Source organism: Salvelinus namaycush, chromosome 16 (genome assembly GCF_016432855.1).
Source record: "Salvelinus namaycush isolate Seneca chromosome 16, SaNama_1.0, whole genome shotgun sequence".
NCBI lineage: Eukaryota > Metazoa > Chordata > Actinopteri > Salmoniformes > Salmonidae > Salvelinus > Salvelinus namaycush.
In genome coordinates this window covers 21253827-21265818 of record NC_052322.1, presented here as the reverse complement: position 1 = coordinate 21265818, position 11992 = coordinate 21253827, and the positions used below count along the sequence as shown (strand labels likewise).

The 11992-nt window shown below is 40.5% G+C and overlaps 1 protein-coding gene across 1 annotated transcript; it reads left to right on the top strand.

Annotated features, from left to right (window-relative positions):
- Positions 1 to 2943: 2943 nt before the first annotated feature.
- Positions 2944 to 9931, top strand: LOC120060697 (uncharacterized protein At5g50100, chloroplastic-like). Its single transcript, XM_039010097.1, has 4 exons — positions 2944 to 3278; positions 3677 to 3837; positions 4023 to 4211; positions 9335 to 9931. The coding sequence occupies exons 2-4, from the start codon at positions 3712 to 3714 to the stop codon at positions 9524 to 9526; spliced, it is 507 nt and encodes a 168-aa protein (XP_038866025.1). The 5' UTR covers positions 2944 to 3278; positions 3677 to 3711; the 3' UTR covers positions 9527 to 9931.
- The last annotated feature ends 2061 nt before the right edge of the window (positions 9932 to 11992 follow it).

Genomic DNA, 11992 nt, shown 5'->3' with positions numbered 1-11992 from the left:
CTCTGTCCTGAGCTACCTCTCTGTCCTGAGCTACCTCTCTGTCCTGAGCTACCTCTCTGTCCTGAGTTGTCTCCTCTATTTAGGAGGGGCCTTGGTGAAGGTTCCTGGACCATGGTCGGGGGCGAGGGTCGCCACTCAAAGGACGCTAAGGAGGGGGACAAAGACAGTGGTGGAGTGGTGTCCTCGTCCACCGCCGGAGCCGCCACCGCGGACAGATGCCCACCCAGACCCTCCCCTTGAGTTTTAGGGGTGCGCCCGGAGTTCGCACCTTGAGGGGGGGGTTCTGTCACGTTCCTGACCTGTTTTCTGTTGTTTTGTATGTGTTTAGTTGGTCAGGGCGTGAGTTGGGGTGGGTATTCTATGTTGTGTGTCTAGTTCGTCTGTTTCTGTGTTCAGCCTAATATGGTTCTCAATCAGAGACAGCTGTCAATCGTTGTCCCTGATTGAGAATCATATAAAGGTGGCTTGTTTTGTGTTGGGGATTGTGGGTGGTTGTTTCCTGTCTCTGTGTTTATGTTCTGCACCAGATAGGACTGTCTCGGCTTTCACGTTTGTTGTTTTGTAATGTTTGTTAATGTTCATCGTTTATTGTTTAATTAAACATGTTGAACACTAACTGCGCTGCATTTTGGTCCTCTCCTTCATCCCAGGAAGAAAGCCGTAACAGTTTATTCCATGTGTAACTCTGTGTTGTTGTATGTGTCGAATTGCTATGCTTTATCTTGGCCAGGTCACAGTTGCAAATGAGAACTTGTTCTCAACTAACCTGGTTAAATAAAGGTGAAATTTAAAAAAATGAGACGTTGAGTTTTATAATAAATACCGCTTTGATGTCATACAAGCAAACCACACACCTGAGTCCAAATGTGCACTTCACATTTCCATATTTGAAAACTCAGGTAATTTACAGTATCAACGTTCATGATCACTATGTTTGATGCACAGTTAGAAGGATGACATGCGTTATACCCTGGGTTGTCCTGAACCGAATTAGCCTGTTTGTCCTATAGTGAAGAACATTAGCTGACAAACACGCAATCGAAAGCACTCATGATTCCATTATATGGACAACAAAATTACAATCTGTTTTTCTGAAGTGTAAGATCATATTTTATCATTTAGATAGCCATGTTGGCAACAGTATAAGCTTTCAAATGATACCACCTGACCCAGATTGTGATTTATAATGGAACGTTTTTGGATTACTTAATTAAGTGATAATGCCAGAGAAGCCGGTGTTTCGAGGATATATTGGAATGGGTGTTGCAAACCGTGTCAATATATCCTGCAAACACCGGCTTCGGAGAAATTATCACTTTTATACAACAAGTTACCAACATATTCAAATAATGATTGAAATATTTTCATTAACGTTATGTTGATGAATTTATTCATACTATTTCATCCTTCCACAAGTCTAGGGTTGCTACCCAAGCCATCTGGTTGTTCGTTCTATCGGTTTGGTTGCCAGAGACGCGACCCAGTTGCTAAGTCTTTTTGTTCTGTATCTATGGACCAGTCCTTTGTTCTAAATGTTCCTATCCCTTGCTTGCTAGAATAACCACGCCAGAATAACAGCAAAGTATCTGCATTTGCATTTGTTTTAAGCTGTTTTCTAGTGACATTTATTTAGATACATCCATAACAATGAGCTAAAAATGCGCGACTTCGCCTGGCATAGAAAATGTGCTCACTCGTCAGGACACTGTTGTTTAGAGGAGCTAGCCAACAACACAGCTAACACAATCACTTCAAATTGAAGCTGGAAAGACCGCAAACTAGCTGCACTTCGTTTCGTTATTTCTTTGTATATATCCATTTCGACTGGCTGAGAAACGCTGCCTGCCTGTCTGTCTGTCTCGTCCCGACTCCCGACACGTTCATTACTATGGGACAGCTGGAGATCATTTTAATATTGAAACAATGTTGCAAATGTCGGCGAGACAGACATCAAGGTTTATATAAATCTCCGCTGTTGAAAACTAAATGTTGGTCTAAAAGAAATGTGAGATAATGTCTAGATGCTTTTTATAGTGGAGATCAAGTTTATAAATTGCCTGGCTGGGCTAATGAGACAGTGGATTGCGAAGTCAGATGGAACAGTGTAAATAGGCATTTTAATGTCATAGATTTAGCCAGTGGTACTTGTGGAATAGACACCGACTTGAATGCAGTTTTAACCAGTCAGCATTCAGGATTAGACCCACCCGTTGTATAAACAACAACAATGCTTATTGTGTGATAGTGGGGACGCAGGGCTGTGTTCCAAACAAAAAACTACAAGTGTGCTTGCTTCAGTTCCTCAACCGCAAAGCTAGGTGAGCTATAAAAAAAAACACCTGATTGTTGAAGGCTTTTTCCTTGTCAGAAAAGTGCATGGAAATTACTTAGGAACTGTGCACAGTTTTGAGATGTGTGTGGCCACTTGGAGACAACAGACCTCTCACTCAAACCCTTGTTATCGTTTTTCTTATGTTGCACCTATCCCAAAATGTCAATGAATATTCTTATTATGTTACTGATTGTACAACGTAGACTTGGTTATTGACAAATGCTGTGAAAGTTACAGTAAATGTAAAATGCATATTTTATCAATAGTGTAATGTTTGATTTCAGTCTTGTGTCAAGTGAACTGTCACACATTTGGTTAGATAATTTCCCCATAATGTCAGAAATGTTCCCTTTCAATATCCCATTACGACTGTAGCTACCAGCAGATTGGCTCGATGGCGAAAAAAGCAGATTTGTTGAATAACACAACTAGCCGGCAGACGTTTCAGGGGGTGTATCACCAGAGAGGAAGAGCATAGTTACTATTTGGTGTCACCGTTTTCTGTGTACATTGCTCGGGTATAAGACATTCCGTTAGCTGAGGTCAGGCCAATGACTATAGTAGACAATTGGCGTTCACTCAAGTCACGTCATTGGCCAACATCGGGACTACAGATCCCAGAATGACCTGCGACCACGTTTGTTATCGAACATGCTAAAATGTTGTTGTTAGCTAGTCGTTAGCTAGCAGCGGTCCAAATATACTTCCTTCGTTGTTATTTTATCTTAATTAGCTAAGAAACAATTACATGAGCCTACTCTTACCTGCCATGAAAAACGTTAGCTTCCCTATAGCAATGTGGAAACTAAGTACCATTAGCTAAACTATCAACAATGCTATCATTTTGAACTAGCTACAATGCAGTTGTGTAACGTTTGGATTTTAGTGTCTGCCAGTGTTATTGAGAATCACAGCTTGCCTGAATTGGACCATCTTCTGCCGTTTGGTAAGACCTGATCGCATACTTTGTGTAGTTAAGGTTTATTGTCTATTGACTTTGCTAGAATGACTAGCTAACCTGGTAGCCAGTCTAATTAAATCTCTACAGTTTGTTGTTAAGTGACATACTGTAGCTAGCTACGGTATCTATCTAGCAAAAGCAAATAACGTTAGCTAGCTAAACCACTCATATATTCTTTTTTTCACCTAGCCAGTAATCCAGTAATTACAAATATTTGTTTTTGTACATTTAGGGATAGGTTTTGGTCAATGTATTTGTTCTACAAACTCACTATGTTTGGAAACAGAAGTTGAAAAGTATGGTTTTAATTTAATTAAGCACAAGCAATAATCACAGCTATCATTAATACTTTATATTTCCTGATTTTATATTCCGGGGTCCAGACTGTTGCTTCAGTTAGTGCGGTGGCTGCCACAGAATGCTGTCTACTGTGAGGACATTGTTGGCTAGAATATCCAGTAGTGTGAGTTCAAGGTCTGTGATTGGTTTGACACGACCTCTCTGCAGCCATCGGACCTATTCAACGGACCCTGCTGCTGTCAGGGTAAGATAACTCATGTTGCATATCCTGGGCTCCAAAACAAGATTAATGTCGACAATATATTCAATGCATATGCTACAATAAGACAGCCAACAAGACTTTAGAAACATTTTGAGCTAATAGGTAGCTGGAGATCAACTGTCAATGAAATACAGAAACTGTTTTTCCTCCGTTCCACTCAATCACAGGTGCTATATGATGGAGAATGCCCCATATGTGTTAAAGAGATCCAATTCCTGCAGTATCTGCAGAGAAACCGACCAGGGAAAGTCGACTTTGTGGACATCTCCCTGCAATGCTTCAATGAAGAGAAGTATGGGGGAATCAGCTATGAGATGGCCATGGACGAGATGCACGTGATTGATGAGAATAACAAGGTAAACCGCTTGAGTTGGAACGACACTTCAAATATGCATGGCAAGAATAGCTATGTTGTCGGTCTTTTGTTTGCTGAACAAAAATATAAATGAAAGATACCTCAACAACAAAAAAAGGTAGGGACGTGGATCAGAAAACCAGGCAGTATCTGGTGTGACCACCATTTGTCTCATGCAGCACAACACATCTCCTTCACATAGAGTTGATCAGGCTGTTGATTGTGGCCTGTGGAATGTTGTTCCACTCCTCTTCAATAGCTGTGCAAAGTTGCTGGATATATTGGCGGGAACTGGAACACACTGTCAAACATGTCGATCCAGAGCATCTCAAACATGCTCAATGGGTGACATGTCTGGTGAGTATGCAGGCCATGGAAGAACTGGGACATTTTCAGCTTCCAGGAATTGTGTACAGATCCTTGTGACACGGGATCGTGCATTATCATGCTGAAACATGAGGTGATGGCAGTGAATGAATGGCACGACAATGGGCCTCAGGATCTTGTCACGGAAGCTCACTGCATTCAAATTGCCATCAATAAAATGCGATTGTGCTCGTTGTACTTAGCTTATACCTGCCCATATCAGAACCCCACCACCACCATGGGGCACTCTGTTCACAATGTTGACATTAGCAAACCGCTCGACCACACGACGCCATACACACTGTCTGCCATCTGCCGGATACAGTTGAAACTGGGATTCATCCATGAAGAGGACATTTCTCCAGAGTGCCAGTGGTCATCGAAGGTGATCATTTGTCCACTGAAGTCTGTTACGACGCCGAACTGCAGTCAGGTCAAAACCCTGGTGAGGACGACGAGTGCGCATATGAGCTTCCCTGAGACGGTTTCTGACAGTTTGTTCAGAAATTCTTTGGTTGAGCATAGGGCTGTTACAGTGACCGTGTTACAGTGACTGTATTACCGGCGGTCATGAGGGCAGTCAAATTCCACGTGACTGTTTAGTCACCGTTATTAGGCTTCTCCAAGCTCTGATGCTGCTGATGGTCATTAGTAGCATACCAAACTTGCTAACTGCCTGGTACTCAGCACTCTATTGTCCCTCTAATCACTCTGACATCAATGCATATATTATTTTGTATATGTGAAGACAAGATTAAATCAAAAATAGTCTGATGGGTGACAATATTAGCCTATCACTTGTGAATGATAACCAGCTTGTGTGTGACTTTTTCAAAGCATAGTCGCACACCTTATGTAGCTTAGCCTATAGGCCTATATGTTTTGATAAGGTTTGTATCACAACTAAAGTGGCCAAATAACTTCTTAAAATGAAGCACATTAATCCGCTTTGCAACAGGTGTAGCGCCTAGCTGGCATACATAGCTGGCGTTGCAAGTTTGGGGAAGATCATTTTCACCATAAAAAATGCACCTTTATAATAAAATCATTACGTACATAATCGCATTTGAGGTCACTTGAGATTGTTTTCTTGCTAATTGATTGCATTTAGGAACATTTGCTTGTATAGCCTACTGCCGTGTGCGGATTGCTGTGATTTATAATGTGAAGAAATAAACCATTAGGCTATCAACATTTTAGCTAAACTTTGCATAACTTTTAAAATATAATTTGTACACATTTTTATCCATTTTTATTACGTTTTTAAAAAATATATATTTTTAAACATTTTATTTAATACCTTTTAACATTTTTTATTAATATTTTTTGTTTGTTTACCTTTATTTAACCAGGCAAGTCAGTTAAGAACAAATTCTTATTTACAATGACGCACAAACCCGGACGATGCTGGGCCAATTGTGTGCCGCCCTATGGGACTCCCAATCACGGCCGGATGTGATACAGCCTGATCATTGCTCATTGCTTTTAAAAAGTTTTTTGATTCTAGTGGTTGTATTATTATTATTTTTTTTAATCTCTTCCCACAACTGTCCCAGACTATGCTTGGAATATTTATTTCTTGCACAGAATGGAATAGGCCAACTTTTGTATTATGGGGGATACTATGGGGGATATTCAGCCCAAGGGCACAACGGACACTGGCCGCAAAGACATGGATTATTTTAGGGTGCATTACGGTCACACAAAGGGGATGCCGCCAAGAAATTAAAGTGCTTGTTTAATTGTGAATGAGAGACTGATTAAGTGTGTGCAACCTGCGCAAAAAAAACTAAGCAGAGCTCATGCTTTTCATGCAGCTTTTTTCAAATCATCATTAGTCATATCATGCAGCCTTAGAATGTATTAAATATCAAAACATATAGCCTAACATTTGTATCACAACTAAAGTTGCATAAAAAACTCGAAATTAAGCATATAGGAGGACCTGTTTCTTTGTTAACCGCTCAACACAGAATAGCCGCATGTCCACACTCCCTCAAATCGTTTGGAGAAAGTCTTTCTATTTTATTCAGCTATGTTCAATTGTGTTCTTCATACTATATATATATTTTTTTTAAATAAAGCAAATCTTGTCTGCTAAATGAACTAGTTAGCCCACAGCCATATGGCATAGCCAGATCAGGGTTTAACATGAGGACAACTTAGAGTATGCTATTCTGTTCATCTGAAATAGACTACATTTTAGATCTGTCTAAAATAAATCATGGATTTATTGTGATGGTGTAGGCTAATTTCAATTTATTTATTAGACTTTTTAAAATGTAGATGTTCCAAAGGTCTGCATCAGTGGCTTGTAGGCTGTGTGTGGAAGCCAGGAGATGCTAAATGTGTTTGTTAATTAACTGTCAATTGCCATGAGAGCAGCAGTTATTTGCTTGACAATCACCGGCTGACAAAATTTCATGACCGCCACAGCCCTAGTTGTGCAAACCCAAAGTTTCATCAGCTGTCTGGGTGGCTGGTCTCAGACGATCAGACAGGTGAAGAAACCGGATGTGGAGGTCTGTGGTTGTGAGGCCGGTTGGACGTTCCGCCAAATTCTCTAAAACGATGTTGGAGGCGGCTTATGGTAAAGCAGTGGTTCCCAAACTTTTTATAGGCCCGTACCCCTTCAAACATTCAACCTCCAGCTGCGTACCCCCTCTAGCACCAGTCAGCACACTCTCAAATGTTGTTTTTTGCCATTATTGTAAGCCTACCACACCCACACTATACGATATATTTATTAAACATAAGGATGAGTGTGAGTTTTTGTCACTACCCGGCTCGTGGGAAGTGACAAAGAGCTCTTATAAACCAGGGCACAGACCAGGGCACAAATAAAAAATATCATAATAATCAATCATTTTGCTCTTTATTTAACCATCTTACATATAAAACCTTATTTGTTAATTGAAAATTGTGAATAACTCACCACAGGTTAATGAGAAGGGTGTGCTTGAAAGGATGCACATAACTCTGCAATGTTGGGTTGTATTGGAGAGAGTCTCAGTCACATAATTTTCCACACACAGTCTGTGCCTGTATTTCGTTTTCATGCTAGTGAGGGCCGAGAATCCACTCTCACATAGGTACGTGGTTGCAAAGGGCATCACTGTCTTAACAGCTCGATTTGCCGAGGCAGGATAGCGCAGCCCTATCCAGAAATCTGGCAGTGGCTTCAATTGAATTTAATTATTCACAGAACCGCTTGTTGCAATTTCGATGAGGCTCTCTTGTTCAGATATCGGTAAGTGGATTGGAGGCAGGGCATGAAAAGGGATAACAAATCCAGTTGTTTGTGTTATCCGTTTCGGGAAATTACCTGCGTAATTGCACACCCAACTCACTTAGGTGCTTCGCTATATCACATTTGACATGGTCAGTAAGCTTGAGTTCATTTGCGCACAAAAAATCATACTATGATGGAAAGACCTGTGTATTGTCCTTGTTAATGCAGAGAGAGAAAAGCTCCAACTTCTTAATCATAGCCTCAATTTCGTCCCGTACTTTGAATATATTTCCGGAAAATCCCTGTAATTCTAGATTCAGATCATTCAGGCGAGAAAAAACATCACCCAGATAGGCCAGTCTCTCGTCATCATGCGGTCAGTCAAGTGAAAATTATGGTCAGTAAAGAGAACTTTAAGCTCTTCTCTCAATTTAAAAAAAAGTGTCAATACTTTGCCCCTTGATAACCAGTGCACTTCTGTATGTGGTAAAAGCGTTACATGGTCGCTGCCCATATCATTGCGTAATGCAGAAAATACACGAGAGTTCAGGGGCCTTGCTTTAACAAAGTTAACCATTTTCACTGTAGCGTCCAAGATGTCTTTCAAGCTGTCAGGCATTCTTTGGCAGCAAGAGCCTCTCGGTGGATGCTGCAGTGTACCAAGTGGCGTCGGGAGCAACTGCTTGCACGCGCATTACCACTCCACTATGTCTTCCTTTCAAGGCTTTTGCTCCATCAGTACAGATACCAACATGAGCAGCAGCTACGTTTGGCTACATACGGACCGTTTGTGGATTTCCCGCGAGAGAGTAACGGTTAATGTGATTGGATGTTAATTATTTGACTAGGCTACCTGTATTTGACATTGTGTTGTTATTTCGCTGAACACTAGATGGTTTAATTTTATTTTTGGCATTGAAACGAGGCTACTCAGGCGAGGGGGGAAAAAACTCACCGAAATGTATAGCCCCGTTGGAAAATATAAATGGACTGTTTGAAAATGTAATTTTTTTTAAATATATATTTTAAAATGTGAATCATATTTTAATTTTGGGTACCCTTGATGGTTTTGGAATACCTGTGGTAGAGAAATTAACATTCAATTCTGTGGCAATAGCTCTGGTGACAATCCTGCAGTCAGCATGCCAATTGCATGCTCCCTCAACTTGAGACATCTGTGATATTGTGTTGTGTGAAAAAACTGCACATTAGTGGCCTTTTATTGTCCCCAGCACAAGGAGCACTTGTGTAATGATCATGCTGTTTAATCAGCTTGATATGCCACACCTGTTAGGTTGGCAAAGGAGAAATGCTTACTAATAGGGATGTAAACAAATTTGTGCACAAAATTTGAGAGCAACAAGCTTTTTGTCCGTATGGAAAATGTCTGGGATCTTTCATGAAACATGGGACCAACTCTTTATATGTTGCGTTCATATTTTTGTTCAGTTTAGTTAGTAACACCCACAGTATGTATCTCTTCTTTCACTAACTCTGCCACTTCCTCTCCTCTCACCTCCCTACAGGTTCACCGTGGAGTTCCAGCCTTTACAGTCATGTACAGTGCTGTTGGTTTAGGCTGGCTGGGCCGCTTCATGTCATGGCCTCTCGTTAGACCCGTCATGGACAAAGCCTATGCAATCTTTGCTAAAAACCGCCTGAAATGGACCGGACGGGAAGACTGTACTACAGGACGCTGTGTGAAGAAAGAACCTTGACAAGGGAGGTTAAAAACTAAAATTATAAAAACTAACCCGTAAACAGAGGAGACAGCACCTCATTGCAGGTGTGGCACCTCTTTACAGTCAATATAAACTCTATTTCTTCTTTATATCAGGTGCACTTGGGCACTGAGTTACACCACTGACTGAAACTTAGTAATAGAGCTTGCACTCCTTTTGCTGGAACACATGCAGGAAATGTACACTATATAAATGCCCTTCTAGCCTCATCTCTTTTTGCCATACAGACATTCTTTCCATCTGAAATCTTCAGGCATAACTACTTAAAGCTACCACTAGATGGCATCCTTATCTGAGACAAGGGTATTGAATAGGTCCCAGTACATTTAAATGTATTGTTTGCAAATCAGCCATGAATAAATAATTTGCTATGATCATCAACCATTTTCAAGTTGGCATGTTTTTTCATTAGGTTGTTTGACACAAATGATGAATAATACAGTTACAGAGATGGTATAATATTGTATGTTAGTAGTTTGTATATTTCTTATTCATTCACTATTCACTGTCATTCACTACCTAATGGTCATTCAAAAGTAAATATTGTTGAAAATCCTCCCAAAATGATGTTGAGGATCGTCCTGAGAAAATAACTCAAGATAAAGTTAACTTTGATGCCTCAACTTTATCTTTCTGATTTTCAGAGTGCTCAAGGAGTCTCTGTGCATCATGTGCCTGACAAAGGTTGAGATACTTAGTGATGTTCTATGTTGTTTACTAAACATGGACCCAGTATGTGACAAGGTTATTTTAGGTTGGTTGTAGGGTACATTGTGATATATATGAGTTGGGCTCTTGCCTATGCACTTGTTGACCTATATTGCTTTACAGATCAGGCTAATGCAAATTTACAGTGCATTCGGAAAGTATTCAGACCCCTTGACTTTTTCCTTATTTTGTTACGTTATAGTCTTATTCTAAAATTGATTAAATTGTTTTTTCCCTCATCAATCTACACACAATATCCCCAAATGACTAAGCAAAAACAGGTTTATAGAAGTAAAAAAAAAAACTGAAATATCACATTTACACAAGTATTCAGACCCTTTATTCAGTACTTTGCTGAAGCACCTTTGGCCGCGATTACAGCCTCAAGTCTTATTGGGCGTAACGCTACACGCTTGGCACACCTGTATTTGGGGAGTTTGTCCCATTCCTCTCTGCAGATCCTCTCAAGCTCTGTCAGGTTGGATGGGGAGCGTCGCTGCACAGCTATTTTCAGGTCTCTCCAGAGATGGTTCCCCAGATTTATGCCTCCACACAATCCTGTCTCGGAGCTCTAAGGACAATTCCTTCGACCTCATGGCTTGGTTTTTGCTCTGACATGCACTGTCAACTTTGGAACCTCATATAGCCAGGTGTGTGTGCCTTTCCTAATAATTTCCAATCAATTAAATTTGCCACAGGTGGATTCCAATCAAGTTGAAGAAATATCTCAAGGCTGATCAATGGATACAAGATGCACCTGAGCTCAGTTGTGAGTCTCATAGCTAAGGGTCTGAATACTTTCTGAATGCACTGTACATAGCAAATATTTGGAATGTAAATTTTAACAATGCTAGTGAAATAGGAACTATACACTGTACATTTTTCAGTCTGAGAAGCTCTGCATACTGTCAATATTATGTTAGTTCTGAGAGGCGTAACAAAACATCACTTGACACCCACATCTGTCTAAAATATGTACTGGCTAGAATGGAAGTTGTGACTTTCTCAACTCACTCTGAAATCCCTATCGCCCCTTCTCTTTATTTAGACATCTACTCCATGTACTTCACAGCCTGTAGTCAGTCAGTGGTAACAGCAGATGACCTTAAGCAGAGGGATCTGCGGTCTTAAAGAGGATTGGTCAGTCAGAGGGCTGCTATGCCCAATCCTCTGCTCAGACCAGCCAATAGTATACAGACCCTACAGGAAGGTAGGATGAGATTAAGTATCAAAACAGAAACAGTGTCGGTTCTTTTGAAGAGTTGCCCTGCAGGACATCTAATAAGAAACTGTTTCAGGATAGAGAGCAAAACATTAAAGGAAGAAAGCTGAGGATAACAGGAGAAGAGTTGCCCCAGGTAAATGTTTAATCTATACCTGCCTCATATTTATCAGAATCTACTGTATGTTGTCTCAAGGTTATAGTGAACATTGTCTAACCATGCAGTACCTGACTGGACAAATCTGTGCATTTGACCTTCCTTGGTGCAAGTTGACAGTATTTCTTGATGTTCAATGTACTATAGCAAATTGCTATTTTCAATTAAATTGTGCTCCTTTTTTATGCACCACAACTACATTGCATTTAGGAGGGACACGGCTACATATAGAGACACAGTCATAGCTTGTTTTCTGTTTTACCATAGAAATGAGGGCGCAATGAGGTAAAAACTATGCTCTCTGCTTCTCAGATTTCTGTCACGTTAAAGGGATACCTCCGCTAAGTTCTTTCCT

Excerpts from the sequence above, each read along its gene's own strand:
- LOC120060697 (XM_039010097.1), top strand. The coding sequence starts at position 3,712 with ATGCTGTCTACTGTGAGGACATTGTTGGCTAGAATATCCAGTAGTGTG. Across the intron at positions 3,838-4,022 it reads CGGACCCTGCTGCTGTCAGG|GTGCTATATGATGGAGAATG; the intron begins GTAAGATAACTC and ends ACTCAATCACAG. Across the intron at positions 4,212-9,334 it reads TGATTGATGAGAATAACAAG|GTTCACCGTGGAGTTCCAGC; the intron begins GTAAACCGCTTG and ends ACCTCCCTACAG.